This window comes from Malania oleifera, chromosome 4, assembly GCF_029873635.1.
Source record: "Malania oleifera isolate guangnan ecotype guangnan chromosome 4, ASM2987363v1, whole genome shotgun sequence".
NCBI classification, from domain to species: domain Eukaryota; kingdom Viridiplantae; phylum Streptophyta; class Magnoliopsida; order Santalales; family Ximeniaceae; genus Malania; species Malania oleifera.
In genome coordinates this window covers 34,504,439-34,529,745 of record NC_080420.1, presented here as the reverse complement: position 1 = coordinate 34,529,745, position 25,307 = coordinate 34,504,439, and the positions used below count along the sequence as shown (strand labels likewise).

The window sequence follows — 25,307 nt, the reverse complement described above, 5'->3', positions numbered from 1 at the left end:
TTTTCAAAGTTTATGGAATATATGTTATCAACCCAATTAACAATAAACAAGGTGTCATGCTACCAATAAAACATCATCAATTTCCAAGGAGGGTTCCTTACCGACTTTACCGATGCCGATAATTCTGCCTTTAACATTGTCTCCAAAGGTGACATGTCCACCATCCTTTAGTGTCAACGAGGTGAACTTCAACTTGTCTCCGGTCATATGCCTTGAGCATCCACTATCTAAGTACTATTTGTCTTTTGATGGCGTGGACCTAAAGCAAACCTAGAAGAAAGGATTCAAGATGTTACTTTTGGTACCCAAACCTTCTTAGGTCTTTTTGAATATGCTTTAATTCATTTTTGACTCTCCATATGTTTTTGATTTAACATTCTTTCTCTTGTGTGGACATTCAAACTTTATGCGTCCATTCTCTTCACATAAGAAACACGTAATGTGTTCATATGCATTGGTTGAAGATGTGCTTGCATAATGTTTTGAAGCTTTTACAAAATACCCCATGTAGAGGTTCTTTTTCTTTTTGTTTTAAACTCCATTGAATCCTGTGCCTTCCTTATCCAAAGACATTCTTTGTGATCCAACAAGTTTATCAAAATTCTCTTTTCCTTTAGTGAAGTTATAGATAATTTTAGATTGATCCTCAATTTTACTTTCAAGACTACACATTTCTAAGTCTTTTATACCTTTACCATTCACTTGCAACTTTACTAGTTCTTGAGACATTTGATTGATTTTACTTACAAGTTCATCAATAATTGAGTCTTTTTCTTTTTCAACTGATTTTGATGATTCTAATTGGTTCATTAACATTTCATTTTGTTCTCTTAGTGTGATGTTTCTCTTGGATACTTTTATGAACCTTTTATGCAATGAGAATAATTCAGTTTGAATTTCACTATATGAAGGCATACTCTCACATGAGTCATTACACGATTCATCACTAGATTCAGCAGATGAGGTTGAATAGGAATTTACTACATCGTCTCTCGCCATGAAGCACAGGTTAGCAATTTCTTGATCACTTGATTCACTTTCTGAGTCACTTGAGCTTGAGTCATCCCAAGTCGTTGCTTTCATTACTTTCTTTTTCTTCTTCTTGGCGTCTTTCTTGAGTTGTGAACATTCAGGCTTTAGGGGTTCATTTTTTGTTTCTCTCTTACTTGTTTCACCCTTGTCTGTTTTTGATCCTTTGAATTTTCTAGCAAATCTTTTATTCTTTTTTAAGAATTTTCCTAGACGTCCAGTGAATAGGGCTAGATCATTGTTGTCCACCTCATTGTCCTCTTCCTCACTTGAGCTCTCCTTTGGGGCTTTAAGAGCTATTGACTTCTTTTGTTTACTATCCTTAGTAGTTCTTTCATTTATCGCCATCTCATACATGAGAAGAGATCCTATAAGTTCATCTAGGGAAGTACTTTTCAAGTTTCTGCCTTCAGTTATGGCAGTGGCCTTAGGTTCCCAAATAGGAGGAAGTCCTCTAAGGATTTTCCTAATCATTTTGTATGTGGAGTAGTTCTTACCTAGTGCATTAAGGGAATTAATTATGTGGGTGAGCCTAGTATACTTACTAGTGATAGATTCCGCAGGTTTCATCCTAAAAGCCTCATACTTGCTGGTGAGCATGTCAATCCTACTATCCCTCACATCAACCGTTCCTTCATAAGTTACTTCAACCTTATCACAAATTTCTTTAGCTGATTTACATTCCATTATTCTATTGAATTCATTGGCATCTAAGGCACAATATAATGCATTCATTGCACTTGAATTGATCTGCAGCAACTTCATATCAGTGTCATTTAATTCAATTTCTTCTTTAGGGATTTCCTTATTATCTACATTCTTAGTGGAAATAAAGTCACCATGTGCGACTACTTTCCAGACCTTCCAATCCATAGTTTGCAAGAATATCCTCATTTATTCTTTCCAGAAAGTGTAGTTTACACCGCAGAAAATGGGAGGTCTAGATGAAGATTGACCTTCACCAAAAGGGGATACGCCTAAGTGTGTCATAGGGATCTTTATGTAGCTACTTGTTAGGATTTACTACAACCTACGCTTTGATACCAATTGAAATTAAAGATATATTCCCAAGAGGGAGGTGAATTGGGTAATTAAAAATTTATTAGTGGAATTTCAGATTACTTTAACCCTTTTTAATTTAAACTTCAACAACCACACAATCACAATATCAAAATAGCTTCCGTACTATACCAATTGGGAGTCCTAGATACTGAATATGAAATTAGAAAATATAATCCAAACTCAAACTTCAATCAATTCAGTTGAGCAATTTTCAGAATATGATTTTCAGCAATAGTAAATGATTTTTTAATACAACTTGGATTATTTTAGCACTCGTGCTTCAATTAAATAATCAATCACAAACCTTTACCTCAGCTATTTCATCCAAGAATTTGGAGATTAATGCTTGTTTGAATTTTTAATCCAATCAATACAAACTGACAGCCAATATGATAATCTTGATTCAATCACAATTCCAAATATTCAGCAAGTTCCTAATATTCAGCATTTCCAATATTCAGCAAGTTCTCAATGAATATAAAACATACGCGCAGATTATAACTTTGCAGAAATTAAAAGAGATAGGGAGAAGAAGATCGAACACTAAGATTTTTACAAGGTTTGGCCAGCAGCCTACATCTTGCCTCAAGCAACCTGCTTTGAGGATTTTCCTTTCCACTTTGTTATCAGGTGAAGTACCCCTCTCTCCGTTCAAGGTGGAGATGCCTCTCTAATGAGAACAATCCTCTTGCTAGGTAATGATTCAAAGCCCTGAACTGTCAATAACAAAACATACAAAAACAAGATTGTTTGTACAATAGAAATACTCCTCAAAAGAGCAGATTTGTACACGTTAGAATCACAATATACTTCAATAAAATCAATAAAGAGATGAAGATCGAGATTATATCACCAGTAATCTGATTATAGAGAGTAGATTTTGAAAGATCAAATCATAATTTCTCAATGTTTCAGCAAGAACACACAGCAGCCGTTCAGAAAAGAATTTCAGCAATATAACTCATTTTTTGAATTGTATGTGTGCCATGAGTTAACCTAATTTGCGAGAATAATACTTTTATATAGAGTAGAAAGATTTTAGACTGTTTTCCCCGAGTTTTCTCTGAGTTTGGAAAACAAATCATCCAAACTTAGAAATAAGTTCCGTGCTGTTAAAAGTTTAAAACATAGGCATTAGTCAACTGGGCCATAGGTTCAGTCGCTTGAGCTCTTTAAAAATAGCCCATTCAAAAAGTTAGTACTAGGTTAGTCGGCTAGTCACGATGGTTCAGTCACCTGATCCTGTTCTGTTTGCTCATTAACAAAGTCAGTAGCATATCGGTCGCCCGACTACTTAGCCACATTTTGTTTTTCAAAGTTTGGTTCCAAAACTTAAACTTGTAACTTGGAAAACTTAATTTAGGCTTTATGAAAATATTTTCCATGATTTAAAAACAGGTCTCTAAGTCCATAAAAATTCCTAAGAGCTTCGATCTTCAATATTGAGTATCGAAGTACTTATATTAGACTTTAACAAGATAAAATTCTCTAAGTTCCTAAGTCTTCATGTTAGCATACTCACTTGATTTTATAAAAACACTTAAGCCTTGAAACTTAACTTAAACAAACATGTTAAGTAACCTTGATTTGTTATCATCAAAACGAGATTAAACATAGCCATTTTAAAAATTAAATCATATTATTTTTTGAAGTTTGAAAATGCGTTTCTATTTGTTTCTCTCCTATGCTTAAAAAAAAAAAAAAAATCAACAAGTGCAATAAAAATAAAAATAGAAATACAATTATTTTAGAAATTAAAAAGTAGAGAAATGGGGAGCTGGCATGCACGTATTTTGTACGTACTATTATTGTTTTGAAATAGGATCACTATCTCACGAGAATACTTTTGTTTTGTGTACTTAGTATTTTGGCATAATGGGTATTCTAATATTGTTTCAACAAGATTAGCATCATGATATAGCGTGTAATGATAATAATATTTTGTATATTTTTGTAATTACTTATATGATACTAATTTTAATAATTTTATAATAATAATTGTAGTAGTAGTAGCAGTGGTAGTAGTAGCAACAACAACAACAACAAACAATTATTTAATCACAGTTATAAAAACAGATAGTCATAATAATAATTTTTAATAATAGCGATTATAATAATATTAAAAAGGAATGAACAATTTTGTCTTGAAGTAATGGTTGGTATAAATAGTTTTCACCCCTTAAGATTACCTAAGGTAGAGGTGGATTTGGAATACACATATTTTGGAGATATCTAGCCATGTAGATTCTCATGGGATCCAAATGCTGGCATCTAAAATTCTTGACGCCACATTCCCAGAATCCTTGAGGATAATTGTTGTGCAAATGAATGCGCAACAGAAACAAACAATCTTACAATGCAGCAACTAACAGTGAAATATACAGAAAAACACAATCATACAGATTATATATGAAAGCAATAAAATAATGACACGAAAAATTATGTAGTTCAGCAATGCCTACATCCACGGGAGCAAATGGTAGTGATTTTTCACTATCTTTTGTTAAAAGACATAGAGTTATGACATACAACATGTATATATAACCCTCATGGAGGTTCCCCCCCTCCGAAACCCAACCTATACATCTTCCCAATTCAAAATTGGAAAACCAGTGCTGAGTAACCGAGCAAAGCCTTTGACGGTTTCAAACATACCGTTGACGGTTTAAAGCCGATACCAAATAGTTGATGTAACAGGAACAAAAACGTCGATTGTTTCTTTGTACCTAGACAAAATTGTCGACGGTTTCAGGTAAACCCTCGACGGTTTGGTCCTGCAAACCTGCATCTGTTTGCCACCATGTTTTCTCTTTGTACATGTGCTCCAATCAACATATGAGCCACATATTACAACAATCTCCACCTTGGCAAATATACACCCCTTAGGAGAAAATCGAAAACATAACCCGCTGCTCCACCTGGGACAATAGGTTGGGACCGCCTCCTTTTTAGTAAATGAAGACATAAACCAAGTCCAAGTGATGCTTGAACTTGTCCGTGGCGGCTTCAGCTACTGCTATATACCCCGACTTAGTTGTAGATAGTGCAACTAGAGACTGTACCCTAGACTTCCAATAAATAGGACTTCCCACAGTAGTAAACACATACCCAATTGTAGACCTCTTGTCATCTAAGTCCCCTGCATAGTCTGCATTCACAAATCCCATAACTAATAGATCACTTTGTTGTCTGCCGAACATAATGCCATAGTCTAAAGTATCCACACTGATAGCTTGTGCAAGACCCAGTTTTGTACTAACCATAGCATACATCAAACACTCCCCTGCACTGGCATAAGGGACCTTTGATATGTCACGAACCTCATCGTCCGTCCTTGGGCATTGAGCTGTAGACAATTTAAATTGATTCTCTAATGGTATACATACTGCTTTTGCATTAACCATGCTAAACCTCTTTAACACATTCTCCACAAAACTACCCTGAGATAATCACAATCTCCCTGCAGCTCTGCCCTTGCAAATCTCCAACTCAAAAAACTTCTTGGCCACATCCAAAACCTTCATGTCAAATTCTTTTCCCAACAGAGCTTCCAACTGATTAACCTCAATCAAAATCTTCCTAGTAATTAACATGTCATTCACATAAAACAATAGAAAAATCACCTATTTGCATCCTATCTCCCTCTTCCCTTCTGGAATCTCCACCAACTCCCACATCTGATTCTTATGCAGTAACTCCAACTTTTCCACCGTAGCACTCATCTCCACCTCTTGAAAAATAGTAGGAACCTTGCTGGTAGTAATGAATGTGTGATACCCCATGGAAGAAAGACTTAAAAAGATTAGATGTTACTATCCATATCAACAAGGTGTACCTTTCTTTTCGAAAGTCTTCCCATATGAACTCCACGGTTAAGCTTGCCTGACTTGGAGTAATCTTGGGATAGGTGACCTTCTGGGAAGTTTTCTCAAGAAGTGTGTGAGTGAGGACAAAACACACTGAAAAGGACACGTATTAGTTTGTGGGGCCAGTCATTAGTCCGATAAGGCCCGCCCCCTCTGTTGTCTGGTCCAGGTGGAGGAGGAGAGACGCAGTGCTCCCTGACAGACTCAGGTTGGGGCGTTACAAAATGGTATCAGAGTCATTACCTAGCCGGAAGTGTGATGAGATTCACATCGCCTGAATTTGGAAATGTGGGTTCGCAACGAGGACGTTGCGTTCTGTAAGTGGGGGAGAATGTGATACCCCGTGGAAGAAAGGCTTAAAAGGATTAGATGTTACTACCCATATCAATAAGGTGCACGTTTTTTTTCGGGAGTCTTCCCATAAGAATTGCACGGTTAAGCGTGCTTGACTTGGAGTAATCTTGGGATGAGTGATCTTATGGGAAGTTTTCTCAGGAAGTGTGTGAGTGAGGACAAAACACATTGAAAAGGACACGTGTTGGTTTGTGGGGCCAATCAGTAGTCCGATAAGGCCTGCTCCCCCTATTGTCTGATCCAGGTGGAAGAAGAGAGACACAGTGCTCCCTGGTAGACCTAGGTTGGGGCATTGCAGAATGTATAAGACACTAGATCATCAAATTCATACCTGGGCGGTGGCTTGATAGTGCGTCTGGGCCCACTATGATCCTACTGGTCTTTCGAGTTAAAATTCCCTGCATTATGAACAATGTCATCTCTACCCTGAGTCTTTAACTTCACCTGTATCACATGTTCATTTCTGCAACAGTTTATATCATGATACTGCTGATCTCCTAAGTTTGAACTTCCTGCATTATGAAAAATGTCATCTCTGCCCCGAGTCTTCAACTCCACATGCATCACATGCTTATTGCTGTTGTAGTTTTTTGGCACCTGTTTCTCTTCATCTACCCGAGTATGTTGCACCATGGCTTTCTCATAAAAAATCATGTCTCCACTGATCACCACCTTGTATGCCATTGTATCCCACAACTTGAACTCACCTTTTTTATTCCCTAGAAAGATGCATCGTCTAGACATTGCACTAAGCTTAGATCTCACCTCACTAGAAATGTGCACGACTGAACATTCAAACACTGTCAAATCGGAGTAGTCTACCGCTTTACCTGTCCAAACCTCTCCTACGACTTTTCCATCTAGTGATACGCTTGGCGATCGGTTAATCAAGAAACATGCTATACTCACTGACTTTACCAAGAAGTTCCTTGCAAGCCCTGCATACAATCTGAGTCACCGAGCCCTTTCAGTTAGAGTTCGGTCCATCCTTTCCGTCACAACATTCTGTTGTGGTCTCATGCGTATTGTGAAATGTCTCCCTATGCCATGTTGTTTGCAAAACTCCTTGAACTCCAACGTATTCAGTTCCATTGTTTGACCCGAGGATCTTTTTCCCGATCTGGTTTTCCATCTCAGCCATAAGTTAAACCTAAAGTGCCCAATGACATCACATTCTTCCGTAGATCTGGTACATGCCTTACATCGTATAATGTTCTCACAACACCATCATACATTTTAATTCTGATATTTCCTATTCCAACAATTATGCATGAAACATGATTTCCCATTAGAACAGAACCAACTGAACCAATTTCTATTTAGTGTCATGTGATAAGAACATCCCGAATCTAGGATCCAAGAATCCGTGAGGTGTTCTGAACCCGATGAAACAGAAAACATATCACCATCACTGCTCCTTGAGTCTCCTTTTTCCACTACATTCGCCGATTTTGACGAACCCTTTTGATTTTCTACATTCCCCTTCTTCCACTTTGGATAATCCGATTTTATGTGCCCAATTTTCCTATACTTAAAATACCTTATGTCCTTCTTCTTCTTCGACTACGACCGAGACTTATTACAACTCGATCTGCTCTAGAACTTGCTTCTCCCACGTTCCTGGTTACCCTTCACCACAAGCCCTTCTCCTTGTGAAATCTCATCGCTGGCCTTCTTTCTTTGATGAAAATCCAGCGAAGCGCTTGTAACCTATTCCAAATTCAGGGTTTTATCCCCCATGTTAGAGTAGTAACCTGATTTTCATGCGTATGAGACGCTGGTAGGGTATTTAATTGCATCAATGTCTTGTCTTCTTCCTCGAACTTCACAACAACCGCATTAAATCACTTATAATCTGATTGAATACATTGACATGTTGGTTCAAATCCGAACCCTCCGCCATCTTAAGCCAATATAATCTTTTCTTTAGATACAACTTGTTCGATAAAGACTTGGAGACATATCGACTTTCCAGTTTCTGCCAAACTGCCGCCGGAGATTCCTCATTCATGACGTGATACAACACGTCATTAGTCAGGCAAAGCCTGATGGTTGACATAGCCTTTGCTTCCAATTCCTTCCAACTTGTTTCGTCCATGCATTCTGGTTGACCTCCGTATAATGCCTTTACCATACGTTGCTACGCTAATAGATCTTTAACCCTCCTTTGCTATAGTCCGAAATTTCCCGTTTCATCGAACTTGACAACATCGAACTTTGCAGAAGAAATTCCAAAAGCCATTAGAACCTAATGCTCTAATACCAGTTTGTTGTGCAAATGAATGCGCAGCGGAAACAAACAATCTTACAATGCAGCAACCGACAGTGAAATATACATAAAAACACAATCACACAGATTATATGAAAACAACAAAATAATAACACAAAGAATTACGTGGTTCGGCAATGTCTACATTTATAGGAGCAAACGGCAGTGATTTTTCACTATCTTCTGTCAAAAGACGTAGAGTTACAACATACAACATGTATATATAACTCTCCTGAAGGTTTTCTCCCCGAAACCCAACTTATACAACTTCCCAATTCAAATTAGAAAACCTGCTGAGTAATCGAGCAAAACTATTGACGGTTTCAAACATACCGTCGACGGTTTAAAGCCGAGACCAAACAGTCGATAATAGGAACAAAAATGTCGACTGTTTCTCTGCACTTGGAGAAAACCAACCGTTGACGGTTTGGTCCTGCAAACCAGCATCTGTTTTCCACCATGTTTTCTCTTTGTACATGCGTTCCACTCAACATATGAGTCACATATTACAACAATAACTGAAGCCAAGCGCCCCCTAACTTACTTTTTACCTCAGTCAGCTTTGTATGTCATTTAGATGAAGTATGGAACGAGTGCTATTTGTCTTTCCATCCTTCGTTGCAAACACATATAATAGTGGCAAACAGTGACCAATGAATGAAAATGAAAGACTGCAAGAGACTTCTTTATGTTTTTGCCATCTCCTTGAGAATGCCAACATATATAGTGCCAAAGAATGACTCATATATTGAAAATGCGGCTGATAACCCTATAATTCATGAAAATTTGTCATGATAACTGTATGATGGTTCAGATTATGTAATGTTTGTAGGGTGCATTGTCCCTTGGGTAACCCCACATGAATTTTTTTAATAACATTATTCCATGCTAAATTTTCCTTTTTAGTTACATGATGCTGTATTCTTTTTGTGATTATAAATGGGTGATTTACTTGCATAGCATCTTCAATTTAGGTTACATTGGAGGCTACTCATCATGGACCAGTAACAAACAAGCCTACTATGTTTTTGGAGATTGGTAAATGTTCTCTTTGTTATCACACAGGATTGGATAATTCTAATTTTCTTCCTGTAGTATGCTGCATTTGGTTTGATGATGTATAAAGCATGAGATTTGTATATTTATATAATTATTTTTTGTTGTTTTTGTTATTAAGTGTAACCTAGGGAAGTTTATATGAAAGTGTAAAACTTTTAGTTTTCACACAGGATTGGGTAATTATAATTTTCCTCTTGTAGCATGCTGCATTTTGTTTGATGATGTATAAAGCATGAGATTTATATATTCATATAATAATTTTTTTTTGTTGTTTTTGTTATTAAGGTGTTATTACCATGGGAAGTTTATAGGAAAGTTACTATGATGTAAGACAGCATTAGAAACTTAGGGGCTGTTTGGTATCACTATCAAAAATTAGAGAAACGGAAACCAAAAACCAGAAATAGAAACTAAAAATTAAAAACTAAAAACCAGCAACCTGTTTGGTTAACATTTATAAAAATTAAAAACTTAATTAAAAAACACATCTTTTCATCTTTAAATCAAATAATATTATAAAGATATGATTAAAATAATGAAATTATAAATAATACACATTAAAAAAATTACTATAATAAAAGTAAAATTTATTATAATTATTTTACTTAATTTTTCTACTATTAAAATTTATTTTACGATGAAAATTTTATTGGACATAACAATTGAAAAATAGTAAAGGTGTTTTGTAATTGACTTTATTATTATTTTTTAAAATATATGCATATTTTTATTTTAATTATATTTAAATTCATATGACATTTAATTTTAACTTTAATTTAGAAGTGTATAAAATGAATAATTTAATCCAAAAAAACTAATTTTGGATATTAAAATTTTTGGCAATAGGTTGCCAAAACAATTGAAAACCATAAAATTTAGTTTCAGTTTTTTGACAAACAACTGAAAACCGACAATAGAAGCAGAAACTATCAACACATTTTTATAATCTGTTTCTTCACCGTGGAGAAACAAAAACAGAAAATAGAAAACAACAACGATACCAAATAGACCCTTAATAATGTGGTCCATAATTAGCTGTGGCAAAAACTTTGATATACTAGTGGTCTCATCATGTATAATATTGGTCAGTGGGCCTAAGGCCTATAATCTAGCTAGAGATAGAAAATGTTTGATTTTCATGGTACTTTGATTATTTGTTTATTTATTTATTTTTCAGTTTACTTGAAATTGAAAATGATATTTATTAGATAACGACTTGACCTAAAAGCTTAAGTACGTTATGGGCCAACAATGTACATCAAGCCTTAACTCTTGCCCACACTGTAAGACAACCCCCTTCCCCATGATTGAACATGAAAAAGATAAATAAACAATGAATAAGACCCATCATGGGAAATAATGTAATTTTAATGAAGGATAATGACTGTTTGTTGGGGTGGGGGGATTATTTGAACATAGGATGTCCTAAAAACTTGGCTATGACAGCAAGAAACAAGCTAGAATCATATAAAAGTAAAGAAACACTTGAGGAGAAAGAAGAAGAACAAAAAGGAGGAGGAGGGAAAAGAGAAATAATGTAGAAGAAAAGAAAGAGAGAAGATCAATCATAATTGGTTTCCCCATCAACCCCACTGCCCTTGCGGTTATAAATAATCAAATATAGTGTCATTTCTTACAATGTTAATAGAATTTGCTGATGGTAGCTCTTTTTAGGCTTTCAGTAGCCTGTTTAAAGATAGGCCTGAGTAGGATTGGGATTATAGAAGTTTCATACTATTTTGGATGATGATCTGTTAATTTCTAATCCTAAGATAGTAGGTTTTATTTATTTATTTTTTTTGAAAAAACAGGCTTTTTTGCATTTTTCATGAATCATAAACCCTTTGACATGCGCTTGGATTCTGCTACAAATGACTAATAGTGGAAACTTCTTTGGATGTTCATGTGAATTTAGATAAATGTTGGCGACTTTTGGCTTAAATTTATTGGTTCTATTCTGGTCGATGCAGGCAGCACAGAAGAATACTGGAGAAGGCAGGATGCTGCTCAAGTTGTTGCTCTAGTTGAGTAGATCATTGCATTCTTCGGTATTTTGATCCTTGTTTAGTGGCATCTACTTAATTTATTTTCGAGACTTTTTTGAATACTTTTAGGGTTTGTTTGGTATTGTTGCTGTTTTCTATTTTTGTTTCTCCATAGTAAAGAAATAGATTATAAAAACACGTTTATTTATGTTGTTAAATTCCTATTTTTGTTACTGGTTTTTAACTGTTTGCCAAAAAACTGAAAACTAGATATTATGGGTTTTAGTTGTTTTGGCAACTTGTTGCCAGAAATTTAATATCCAAAAATAGTTTTTTGGATTAAATTATTCATTTTACACACTTTAAAATTAAAATCAAAATTAAATGATCATATGAATTTAAATATAATTAAAAGAAAAATATGCATAAATTTTTAAAAAAAATAATAAGGCCAATTACAACATACTTTTACTAATTTTCAATTATCATATCCAATAAAATTTTTTATTGTAAAGTAAAATTTGAAAGTAGAACAATTAAGTAAAATAATTATAATAAATTTTATTTTTATTATAATTAGTTTTTTAATGTGTATTATTTTTAATTTTATTATTTTAATCATATTTTATAATATTATTTGATTTAAAGATGAAAATGAACATTTTTTCATTAAGTTTTTATTTTGTATTAGTTTTATAAATGTTAACCAAATAGGTTGCTGATTTCTAGTTTTTAGTTTCTGTTTCTAGTTTTCAGTTTTCATTTCTAGTTTTTATTTCTTTAATTTTTGATAGTGATACCAAACGACCACTTAAGTTATAGCTTTGCTCATAATTATAGCCTGTCCTCAACTTAACTGTGCTAATTAATACAACCATCTCTCTTTTTCTTCTTTAAAAAGGAGTGGAGACAATGTTAGAAGCTATTGCTGAATGCATTCATATTTTCTTGCAGTTTAAAATGAATGCATTTTTGAAAGCGTCAATTTTAGGAACTTGACCTGGCAGTTTGGGACCCCAGATTTTGTGCTGATTTTTTTAATGTTCACACACTTACCTTAGAGCTCTGTTGTATTTCTTATCCCTCTTTTCAAGTTAAAGTTACAAATGCATTCATTGAGTTTCTAAAAAAATAAAATAGCCTATATATATATATATATACATATATATTGTTAGTCCCTAACAATTTGTCTTTATGCTTCTTGAAGTTACTCTGGGAAGGACTTGGGCTTGGAGGTGGTGCACCCGTAGGCAACTGGACCAGGTATATAACCAGTATGGCTGATGCTTGTGGTTGCATTGTGGAACCAGAACTCATTTGTTCTGCATATGCAGACCACCTTTTTCTTGATAGGCATTGTTGGCCTGTGATGGTTTCTACTACTCGATCTCTTTGAAATGTCTGATGTGATATGTTTAAGTAGAATGGGTTTGCTGATTCGATGATTATTTTCTTTTTGATTTTTTCACCATTAACTACTGTCTTATATAACGCTTTTTAACTGTTTCCCTCTTGTCAAGTAATAGTGCACTTGCTGACATGTGCCTATGTTGATACTTCCTGCTTTTGCATTATTCTGTTCTTTTGATAAAAAAATTTCTTTTCTTTAAATGCTTATAAACCTTGTTCATTATTTTTATTTTTATTTTTCAGGGAGAATGATAAGAACAAAGTTCTTCTTGGAATAGGGGGTGGACATTATGTGCCTCGTCATATGGATATAGCAAGGTGAGTACTGTTGCCATCTTGCTTATCTTTTTTTTATTAATATTATGTGCTAGCTCAGTGACTGATGACTGATCAGGTTCTATTTTTGATTGGCCTAAATATGTCAGAGTAAAATATATTGATTTTTTAAAAATTTATATTTATTCTAGAAATCTCACTGAACCCTCGGCAAATTTTTCCATTTATTTTCAGTTATGATGTATATACTCTGGGAAGATGACATCCTCCATGTCTTACTTCTATTAGGAGATTGTATTTAGGAGATGGTATTGAGGAAATATTGAATACAAAACCACTGAGGTTTGCTTCTCAGTGCCATTTCATTTTGTTTTATTTGGGAAATTTTGTAATGCCACTACAACCTCTGTTGCTTTGCTAATATTACTATTCTCTTACTTTCATACTGTTGTAAATCTAAAATAAATTGAATTTTTGATGAAGAAAGTACAGTAGTGAGGGTTAGTGAAGGGGAAGAGGAGGGAAGAATAGAGATGAAGAGGTTAGAGGGAGAAGCATCAGAGGGCAGTCCTGGAGGGCTACATACAACACCTGTTAAGCTCTTGTTGCTAAATGATATATTCCCTTCTAACATTCCCCCTCAAGCTAGAGGTGTATAAATATCACCAAACCTTAGCTTTTTACAAGAGTCAACTTCAATGTGCTTTGTCCTCTTATGAAACACTGGGCTGCAAGTGAAACAAATGGCAACTAGATTACCACAAAACATTTTGTTGTCAAGAAGCCCATCTGTAACATAAGTTTCAATCACACAACCTCGCTGATTGTGTAATCCACTAGTGGGATATTTGAACTCGACTTGGAAATTTTTAACCTCAAAACTCGAGTCGAACTCCATCGATTCTAGAATTGTTTAACTTGAACTCGATTCGAATGCAAATTCTTAAAAAACTCGAGCTCGATTCCATTGAGCTCGGTTTGTTTACAAATTAATATTAAATATATGTATGTAATATATAATTAATACAATATGACATATAATATATAGCTTGTACAATATTAAAATATTAAAATAACAATTGCTTGAGTGCTTGATTTAGTCTATTAGGCTTGCCAGTATTGCTGTGAAGTTCCAACTTGACTCGTCAAGCTACTTGAGTAGCTCAAACTCGACTGAACTCAAATAGAGTTGAGTTGAATCAAGCTACAGCAGAGCTAGTTGAGCCTGAGTAGCTTGCGAGCTACCCTGACTCAATTGCACCCTAGACATGACCAAGCATCGAAATTGTAGTATTCATGCTAGGGCAGCATCAAGGATCTGCGGCCATGGGAAGGTTAGAAGAAATTGAAGTGAAGAAGGAAGGGGATGAGAGGAGATACATAAGGGGGAAACTAACGTTCACTTCAATTCAAATTCAACATCTACAACATGGCTTTCACACACTATTAATAAGAAAGCCTCTTCACATGAAATCACACATATACCCCTAAAACTACATTACATTATAAACGTATCCCTAGAATACACAAATATTAAAACAAGCCCCACAAATATGCACAATACTATACTAATTAGACTAATTACATAAAAAACTAATAACTAAACCCAACAATCCCTTGACCCAATTCTCCTTACTTATTCTTCAACGAGGATCTTCCCGAAATCTTGCCTCATGTCCTACATCAAATCTCCCCCAATTTAAATGACCTTGAATTTTGAACTGTTGGAGGATTAGAAGTAAGAAGCCAACTTGCACTCTTTGAAAGCCGGCACTTGAGTGATGCAAGAAACCACACTCCATTGACAGCAGCATAGACTTGAATTGAGGATTGGCATCAATGAACTGATGAAGGATGACAAACTCTACCACAGTAATGTTTGAAAGACTTCGGATGTCTTTAAACTCATGCATTCTTACCTTGTAGTGTCTTCAAGTTGAGTAACTCTGAATCTTAACAAATTCTTTGTCTTTGTTGGTTGGTAGTGCGGGCTACAAAACAATCTTCTTGCCATTATAGTGGAAGATATATGTGTTCTCAAGTCCTTGAATCACACCCCAAATCATCCAACCAAAGATAACCAAGGAGTATAGCTAATATTCATGGGTATGATGTCACACCAAGCATTAGCAAAACATTCTCCCATCTGGATAGGAATTGAACATCTTCCACATGCATGTATAATGGAGATATCAACCCAAGACAATCTATAAGGCTCTGGGTGAGGTTCTAGATGATGTTGCATTCAAGTGATCCCATTTATAGAAACCAGAGTCATTGAGCATCTTCCATCAATGATGATTTTGCAAACCTTTTATTCGCATTTGCGAAAGGTGTTGAAAAGCTTGAATTTGTGGCCAAATTTTGGAAAATGGTGTTCTTTTGTCCTATAATTTGCCGCCATGTTGCTGAATTTATATATATATACTGCAACTGCATATCACCAAAAGTCCTTGACAAAATTTGGCTACAGTTCTCAATCTATTCATGTAAAACCACAAGTTGACTGTAAACTTGCAAGAGCTATCTTCAAGTCACCTTTAATCTTGAGTATCACATAGAAATGAAACAAATTCACTCTTAGAACTCACAAATTGAAGCAACAAAACCTGATTTTTGATGCTGGCAGTAACAATCTAGCGTTTCATGCCAAATTATCATGCTTACTTGCAATACAACAATCAAAATATATCCTTGTAGGTCAAAATATTGTGGAGAAAGCCCAAAATGTCGTGACTGGAGCAATTTCTTGCAATATTGGAAAATGCAGGGCAGATTAGAAATTTTCCTTGTGCATTGGCACGTGGGGTGTGTGAGCCTCCAGCGATGAAATTTCGGGCCAAGGTAGATCTGGGGGTGGAGAATATAGTGTGCTGGTGGTGTGATGAGAAAATTATAGGATGTGGGGATTTCAAAGGGCCAATGGTTGGGGAATCTTCTTGCGGCATGTGGAGCTTTTCCGGTGATCGGACGAAGATGAAACTTTGCAGGTAGGCCTCCGAAAGGTGTCTGTTTCTGATGGTGGTGGTGGTGTTGCAAGACTGTCTGAAAATTAGGGTTTTGAAATCAGGGGTACAATTGTAATTTTTCTGTAAAGTTGCAGAAAAGTGCAAGCACACTGGTTTTTGGCTTCTGCAGAAGAAGAAGAAGAAGAAGAAGAAGAAGAAGAAGAAGAACAGTAGTGGAACAGAAAATTAGATAAGAACAAGAAGAGAACAAAGAAGTTGCTGGAAGGGAGACGAAGGGGAAGAAGAAGAGTGAAAGGAGAAGATGGGGGAATCGAAATGGAAGAATATAGACCATGGTTGGGTTCTGATACCAAATGATGCAGGGGCTGCATCAAGTATCTGCAATCATGGGACAGATGAGGAGAAATTGAAGAATGGAAGAGGAAGTGTTGTAATAATATGTGGCTCATATGTTGAGAAGAATGCATGTACAAAGAGAAAACATGGTGGAAACAGATGTTGGTTTGCAGGATCAAACCATCGACGGTTTTGTCAGGATGAGAAGGAAATAGTTGACTGTTATGCAGTATTTTATCAACTGTTTGGTCTCGGCTTTAAACCGTTGACAGTATAACTAAAACCGTCGACGGTATAACTAAAACCGTCGACGGTTTGGCTCGGTTACTCTGTGCTGGTTTTCAAATCTTTGAATTGGGAAGTTGTGTAGGTTGGGTTTTGAGGGAAAAACCTCCGGGAGGGTTATATATACATGTTGTATGATGTAACTTAGTGTCTTTTGACAGAAGATAGTGAAAAACAATGCCTTTTGCTCTCGTGGATGTAGGCATTGACAGACCACGTAATTCTTCATGTCATTGTTTTATCACTTTCATATAATTTGCGTGATTGTGTTTTCTGTATATTTCACCATTGAGTGTTGCATTGTGAGATCATTTGCTTCTGCTGTGCATTAATTTCCACAACAAATTGGTATCAGAGCATTAGGTTGTAATGACTTTTGGAATTTCTTTTGCAAAGTTTGATGTTGTTAAGTTTGATAAATGGGAAACTTCGAACTATGGTAGAGAAAGGTTAAGGATCTGTTAGTGCAGCAAGTTATGGTGAAGGCATTATACGGAGGTCAATCGGAAGGCATGGATGAAACAAGTTGGAAGGAATTGGAAGCAAAGGTTGTGTTGACTATCAAGTTTTGTCTAACTGATGACGTGTTGTATCGCGTCATGGATGAGGAATCTCTGGTGGAAAGCCGGTATATGTCGAAGTATTTATCAAACAAGTTGTATCTTAAGCAAAGATTGTATTGGCTTAAGATGGTGGAGGGTTCGGATTTAAACCAACACATCAATGTATTCAATTAGATTATAAGTGATTTTTTGCGGGTTGATGTGAAGTTTGAGGAAGAAGACAAGGTGTTGATGCTATTGAATTCCCTACCTGGGTCTCACACGTATGAAAATCTGGTTACTACTCTGACATGAGGAAAAGAAACCCTGAAATTGGAAAAGGTAACAAGCACTTTGTTGGGTTTTCATCAAAGAAAGAAGGCTAGCAATGAAATTTCACTAGGTGAAGGGCTTGTGGTGAAAGGTAACCAGGAACGTGGGAGAACCAAGTTCCAGAGCGGATCGAGTGTTAATAAATCTCGGTTGCGGTTTGGGAAGAATAAGGACATATGGTGTTTTAAGTGCGGGAAAATTGGGCACATAAAATCGGAGTGTCCAGAGTGGAAGAAGGGGAATGCAGAAAATCAAGAGAGTCGTCAAAATCTTCGAATGTAGTGGAAGAAGGAGACTTAGGGAGCAGTGATGGTGATACGCTTTTTGTTTCATCCGGCTCAAAACGCCTCGGGGCTTCTTGGATCCTAGATTCGGATTGTTCTTATCATATCACATGACACCAAATAGAAATTGGTTCAGCACCTACAGGTCAGTAAATTCTGGTTTTGTTCTAATGGGAAATGATGCTTCTTGCAAAATTATTGGAATAGGGAATATCAGAATTAAAATGTATGATGGTGTTGTGAGAACATTATGTGATGTAAGGTATGTACCAGGTCTACGGAAAAATGTGATTTCATTGGGCACTTTAGATTCTAATAGGTATAGTTAAAAGTCTGAAAGTGGGATAATGAAGCTGTGTATAGGCGTCTTGATGGTGGTGAAGGGACTGAAGTTAGCGAGAAATATCTATGCACTGCTGGGCACCACAATTTTAGGTGGAGCCGCAGTTGTAGGTTCTTAGTTAGATAATACTTTTTTGTGTAAAACGACACAAAAGACGAAGGGTATTCTATCTATTCAAATGTTTTGGAGACCAGTGAGGGTAGCATCACGGGTTGGACATATGTACTTCGTGAGTTTATCACGAAAGATCTTGGTGTACTTCATGCGGTACAAGTCAAAGATGTTTGCCAGGTTTAACTTGTGGCTTAGGTGGAAAACCAGACCGAGAGAAAGATCCTCAGGTCGGAAAATGGAATTGAGTACACTGGTTAAGTTCAAGGAGTTTTGCGAGCAGCATGGTAGGTTGTATGCAGGGCTTGCAAGGAACTTCTTGGTAAAGTCAGTGAGTATGACGTGTTTCTCGATTAACTGATTGCCAAGGGTATCACTAGATGGGAAAGTTGTAGGAGAGTTTTGGATAGGTTATGCGGTAGATTACTTCGGTTTTTGAGTGTTTGAATGTTCAACCGTGTGGTGTGCATGTTTCTAGTGAGGCGAGGTCTACGTTTGGTGCAATGTCTAGACAGTGCATCATTCTGGGGTATCAGAAAGGTGGGTTCAAGCTGAGAGATCCAATGACAAACAAGGTGGTGATTAGGGAAGACATGATTTTTGATGAGAAAACCATGGTGCAGCATACTTAGGTAGACGAAGAGAAATCGGTATCAGAAAACTGCAGCAGCAATGAACATGTGATGTAGGTGGAGTTGGAGACTTATGGTAGAGATGACATTGTTCATTATACGGGGAGTTCTAGCTCGGGAAACCAACAATATCACAGTATAAATTGTAGTAGAAATGAGATTGAGATGCAGGTGGAGTTACAGACTCGGGGCAGAGATGACATTGTTCATAATGCAGGGAGTTTTAACTCGGAAGATCAGCAGGATCACAATAGGCCTAGACGCACTATCAGATCGCCACTCAGGTATGAATTTGATGATTTGGCGTCTTATGTATTCATTACTACCAGTAAGGTTCCTACTATTTTTCAAGATTCGGTGCACAACAAATGGAAAAGTAAATGAATGAGTGTTGTGGTGGAGAAGATGAAGTTACTACATAAGAATCAGATGTGTGAGTTAGTGGAGCTTCCAGAAGGGAAGAGGATGATAGGATGCAAGTGGGTGATTTTTCTGTTGTCTTATGTGAATGACATGTTAATTGCTGGGAAGACTTTAACTAAGGTTAATCGGTTGGAAACTCTGTTGAGAAAAGAATTTGATAGGGAGGTTTTGGGTACAATCAAGAAGATTCTTGGGTTGGAGATTCACAAGGACAGAGCTGTAGGGAGATTGTGGTTATCTCAGGGTGGCTTTGTGGACAGAACTGCAGGGAGGTTATCTCAAGGCGGTTTTGTGGAGAAGGTATTGGAGATGTTTAGCATAGTTAATGCAAAATCGGTCACTGGTACATTGTTGGCGAATCAATCTAAATTGTCTACCACTCAATACCCAAGGTTGGACGGTGATGTTTGGGACATGTCAAAGGTCCCCTATGCCATTGCAGTGGGGTGTTTTGACAGGCAACAATGTGATCTGTCAGTTATGAGATTTGTGGATGCAGACTATGCAGGGGACTTGGATGACAGGAGGTCTACAACAGGGTATGTGTTTACTGTTGTGGGAAGGCCTATTTGTTGGAAGTCTAGAGTACAGTCTCTGGTTGTATTATCTACAAGTGAGTTGGGGTTTTTTGGCAATAGCCGAAGCTGTCATGGACAAGTTCAAGAATTGCTTGGACTTGGTTTATGTCTTCAGTTACTAGACGGGACGCGGTCCCAACCTATTGCCCCAGGTGTATATTCGCCAAGGTGGAGATTGTTGTAATATGTGGTTCATATGTTGAGTGGAACGCATGTACAAAGAGAAAACATGGTGAAAAACAGATGTTGTTTTGTAGTATCAAACCGTCGACAGTTTGCATGAAATTGTCGACGGTTTTTTCAGGATAAGAAGGAAACAATCAACTGCCATGCAGTATTTTATTGACTATTTGGTCTCGGTTTTAAACCGTCGACGGTATGACTGAAACTATCGACGGTTTGGCTCGGTTACTCAGCAGTGGTTTTCAAAATTTTGAATTGGGAAGTTGTAGGTTTGGTTTTGGGGGGAAAACCTCTGAGAGGGTTATATCTACATGTTATATGATGTAACTTAGTGTCTTTTGATAGAAGATAGTGAAAAACATTGCCGTTTGCTCCCGTGGATGTAGGCATTGCCGAACCACGTAATTATTCGTGTCATTATTTTATTGCTTTCATATAATCTGCGTGATTGTGTTTTCTGTATGTTTCACTATTGAGTGTTGTTGTGAGATCGTTTGTTTCCGCCATGGTTTTAAATCGCGGTAGCGGGTAGCATAACGTAACGGTAACAGGTGTAATGGGAAGCAGGAGTAGCGGATGTTACATAACGGGAAGCGGGTGTAACGACTGTGAATTTTTTTGAAGCACGCACAACCTTGTGCATATTAGCGTACTTGCATGTTTTAAACTTTTGGCCATTCTTAGAAAGGGTTTTAGTGTATTTTGGACCCTTTAGTTCAAGTAACTAAGTTATTTGGTAAGGGCAACAAGTTTACATTTGTTTTAAACCATCATTGATAGAAAATTACGTGTGTGTGCGTATTTATACTTCTCATTGTTCTTATCTATGATAAATTCTTATGTGTGCTAAATGAATTAATAAAATGAAATACATTATACACTCCATTAATCTATTAGACACATAAGACATTCGAATAATATAAATATAAAATAGTTAGAAAAGAAAAAAGGTTGAAGTTGAAAAATAAAGAACATAAATATCACATTACTAATATTATTAAAAAGAAAAAATTCCTAACAAGTTAGTATTTTGAAATTGTTAATTAATGCATCTATTGTGAGTATTTAAAAAAAAAGTAAATTTTGTATCATTGTCATCCTCATTATATTTTTTTCCCTCTCTTGCGAGTTGGTATATTGAGAATGATATATGAAAGAGAGAGAAAAAGTGAGAAGAAAAAGTAAAAAATAAAATATTTTTTTGGTGTAACAGTCCTGTAGCGGTTACGTAACGGCCGTAGCGGCCTTTACGTAACGGTCGCGGTCCGTAACGGCTGCTACGGCCGTGATTTTTCTTCCCACCGATTTCGCGGTGTGTAACGGTATCGGTAACCCAAAAAACCTTTACGTAACGGCGTTACGTAACGGTCGCGGCCTTTATTTAAAACCATGGTTTCCGCAGCGCATTAATTTGCACAACAGAAAGAGAGGGGAGAGGAGATACAAGGGGAAAACTCACGTTCACTTCAATCAAATTCAACAACTACCTACAACATGGCGTCCACACACTATTTATGAGAAAGCCTCTTCACTTGAAATTACACATAATACCCCTAAAACTACATTACATTTCAACCCCTAGAGTACACAAATTTTGCAAACAAGGTCCCAAATACACATAATACCATACTAATTAAACTAAACCCAACAATCCCTTCACTCAGTTATCCTTAATTATTCTCCAACAAGGATCTCCCTGAAGTCTTGCCTCTTGTCCTACATTAAGTATCCTTGGACGCATAAAGATGTAAATAGTCTCTCACCAATCCTGCTAAAATCGTTCATGACCACATAGAACATAGCAAACCACAACTAATAATTACAGGCACTTCAACAACAGTGCAGACAATCAATAAACAACCTGGCAGAAGCTAGAAGGATGTGCAGGCATGACCAGGACATCATGGACACTCAAAAAACATCATTAGAGTATCAACACATGACAACCAATCAAAGGAAACTTAAGAATGGCAACAGCAGTCTGCAAGAAATAGTATGTGACTGTCTGTACACTAGCAAACCACCATGATCCCATGCAACACCCGCCTGAGTTGCTCATGTCTCAGAAGAGAAGGATACAAAATCCTATACGACTCTGAAACCAGAAAAGAGACTAATTTAAGAGTAGACGAGGGAGAGAGAGAAGTGGCTGCAACTAAGTCAGATTATTCAGTTTTAGAGAAGTTTAGTGCTCTGATACCATATTTCAAATCCGAAATAAATTGAATATTTAGTGAAAAAATACAGCACCTACACTTTGTTTGGATTGAGAGATTTGGAGAGAGAGTTTTCTTTCCTTCTCTCTCCAAATCTCTTAATCCAAACAAAGTGGACCACAAGATAAAGAAAGCGATTGAAGCAAGCATTAGTAGTATCCCTTCCTTCGTTGTGGATCCCCTCCCTTCCTTATTTTGAATATCTCTTTGGCTATCAACTCAAAAAGTAAAGCGGTGGTAAGATAGGAGGTTCTTATCCCTCTTAGAGCTTTGAACTAACCGGCCTATGATCATTTTGAGGGAATTGTTATATATAGCTGGTGTGCTTGTTTGCATCCAATCTGGTATTTTTTTTATAATACCAAATTACTTCAAGAGGAAGATATAAATTTTGTCATCTTACTTAAGAAATAAATGGTCAGGCCTGTAAATTAATATGAAATATTTTCTTTTCTCTTCAATTATCGAAACAACATAGGAAAAAAATTAATGGGAGAGAAATTATTTATCTCTAGTTATCCAAATAGCATGGGAGAGAAATCACTGTTCATCATTTTATTTTCTTTTCATTAAAAGAAACTATCATTTATTATTGTTTTTTTCTCCCCTAATTATCTAAACAAAGTGTCAGGTTTAGAGGAGGGAAGAACAGAAACAGAGAGGTTATAGAAGCATAAATCAGCATCCCTGGAGGGTTACATACAGCTCCAGATATGCCTTCTTTATGTATTGATAATAAAAAGACATGAAGGACATATAAACTCACTCACACCACCTTATTACTAAAGTAATATATTCCCTTCTAATACATACGTTTAACTTTGGTTCATTGCAATTGTTTCTTTGGTTTCTCTTGCACTTGAATAAGTTCCTCATACCATGGAAATAAATTCTGTGAGTATGCCTTTTGAATCTTGAAACTTAGAAGCCATTTGTCGGCATGCCTTTAGGAGTTTCTACTTATATGCTACTAAACCACTTCATTGTACACAATTACAGGAAGGATGGCGTTTGGGTGGGCCACCTACTCTCTGGATATTCCTTGCCGATGGATGATCCAAGTCAGTCAAAATCAGGAAATAATGCAAATGATGTTGGCGGGAGTTGGAAAGAATCAATAAAAGTTGCATTTGAGGTTACAAAATCAGCTTTTCCTGGTGGTGAAATCCTGGCACATCTTGATCAGAAGTAAGTTAATCAAAAAAGAAATTTCATTTTCTTAATAGGTCATTTACTGTTATTCTTTTCTGTAATTTTTTTTTTTTGGAATATTTGCAATGGAAGTGGAATATGCATCTCCCAAAAGCATCTTGGATAGACTGATGTACCCATTAAAATTTTCATTTGAAGAAGTGACAGCAGCTCTTTGTGGAACTCAAATTTAGTGTGGTTACTAAGATATAGCTAGCAATGGACACAAAGCTTTTTAAATTTAATTTTTTTTTTTGTTCTTGGAATATGCATCACCCGAAAGCATCTCAGAGAGACTGATGTGGCCAATAAAATTTTCGTTTGAAGAAGTGACAGCAGCTCCTTTTGGAACACAAATTTTATATGGTTACTAAGATATGGCTAGCAATGGACAGGAAGCGAATGCACACATGCGCAAAATGTCCCTTTTATTTTTTTTATGAAGAGGATAGTTTTTATTTGAACGTTGAGAGTACTTAATTTTTCATGTTGGAATTTACTTTCTATGCTCTTTTTTTTTTTTTTTAAAACATTACAGAAAATCAGAATTATCATGGGCGTTTTCTCAACATTGTGAAAAATAATCAATTTGAGTATGATAGAGTATCCATTATTTTTCATGGGGTAGTGAGTGGTAATAGGAGGAGGAATTTATTAAGGATTTGGAGACTGGTAATGGGAGATTGTTAGATATCGTGGTCGAAAATTGATGTTATATACGGATCTTATTACAATTGTTATTCATAGGAGTGATTTTGGTCCATGAAAGAAGGCTTAGATTGGAAATGTTCTTTTGAGGAGGAGATTAGTGGAGCCATTTTTGAGATGGAATGCAGTAAGCCAGCTATTAACCACAGTAAATCAGCATTCTTTACTGATTTGGATTGTTGAGGATGAATTTTTGAATACTTGTCTATATTCCCCTCCTTCCAAACACACCAGAAAATTGCAAGGGGAATGAGGGACAATGCCTTTCTCTTCGCCTTGTGGCCTGAATCCCTTTCCAGGTTCAGATTCCCTTCCCAGAGTTAGAGATAATGCACCTTTGTCTGATTAGAGACAGCTCCATATTCTAGAGATTCCTTGTCCAAGCATAGTGAAGGAGGACGTTTTCAACTGATTCTGTTTCAACCATGCAGAGGGGACATCTATTGACAACTGACAGACCCCTTCTTTGCAAGTTATCCATGGTCAAAATCTTACCATGGGTTGCTTCCCAAGCAAGGAAGGCAATTTTTGTGGGGGTTGAAGTCTTCTAAATTTCAGTCCAAGGGGAAATAGAGTTTGAAACCAAAGGGAAGGCTTCCTGTAGAAGGATCTAATGGTGAAGGCTTCCTTCAATTCTAAGGTCCAAAAAAGGAGATTGGTGCTATTATAGTGTTGGTAGCTGTAGAGAAAGCTGTCGAAATCCCTGAGCTGGTTTGAGTTCCCAATTATCCACATTTCTAAGGAAGAGGATGTTCCAAAAGAGCCCTGATATGAGGCTTGAAGGTGTTGATTGACCCGGGCATCTTTATCACATGCCAAGTTATAGATGTCTGGGAATAGGATGCAAAAAAAAATCATCTTGA

The 25,307-nt window shown here is 36.4% G+C and overlaps 1 protein-coding gene across 1 annotated transcript in view; it reads left to right on the top strand.

Moving 5' to 3' along the window:
* LOC131153252 (D-aminoacyl-tRNA deacylase) overlaps nt 1-25,307 on the top strand; it is a 40,917-nt gene that overhangs the window by 6,929 nt on the left and 8,681 nt on the right. Inside the window, exons 4-8 of the mRNA XM_058105439.1 lie at nt 9,555-9,618; nt 11,610-11,662; nt 12,832-12,887; nt 13,278-13,352; nt 23,545-23,733. Coding sequence (XP_057961422.1) covers nt 9,555-9,618; nt 11,610-11,662; nt 12,832-12,887; nt 13,278-13,352; nt 23,545-23,733 — 437 coding nt within the window. The remainder of the gene's footprint in view (nt 1-9,554; nt 9,619-11,609; nt 11,663-12,831; nt 12,888-13,277; nt 13,353-23,544; nt 23,734-25,307) is intronic.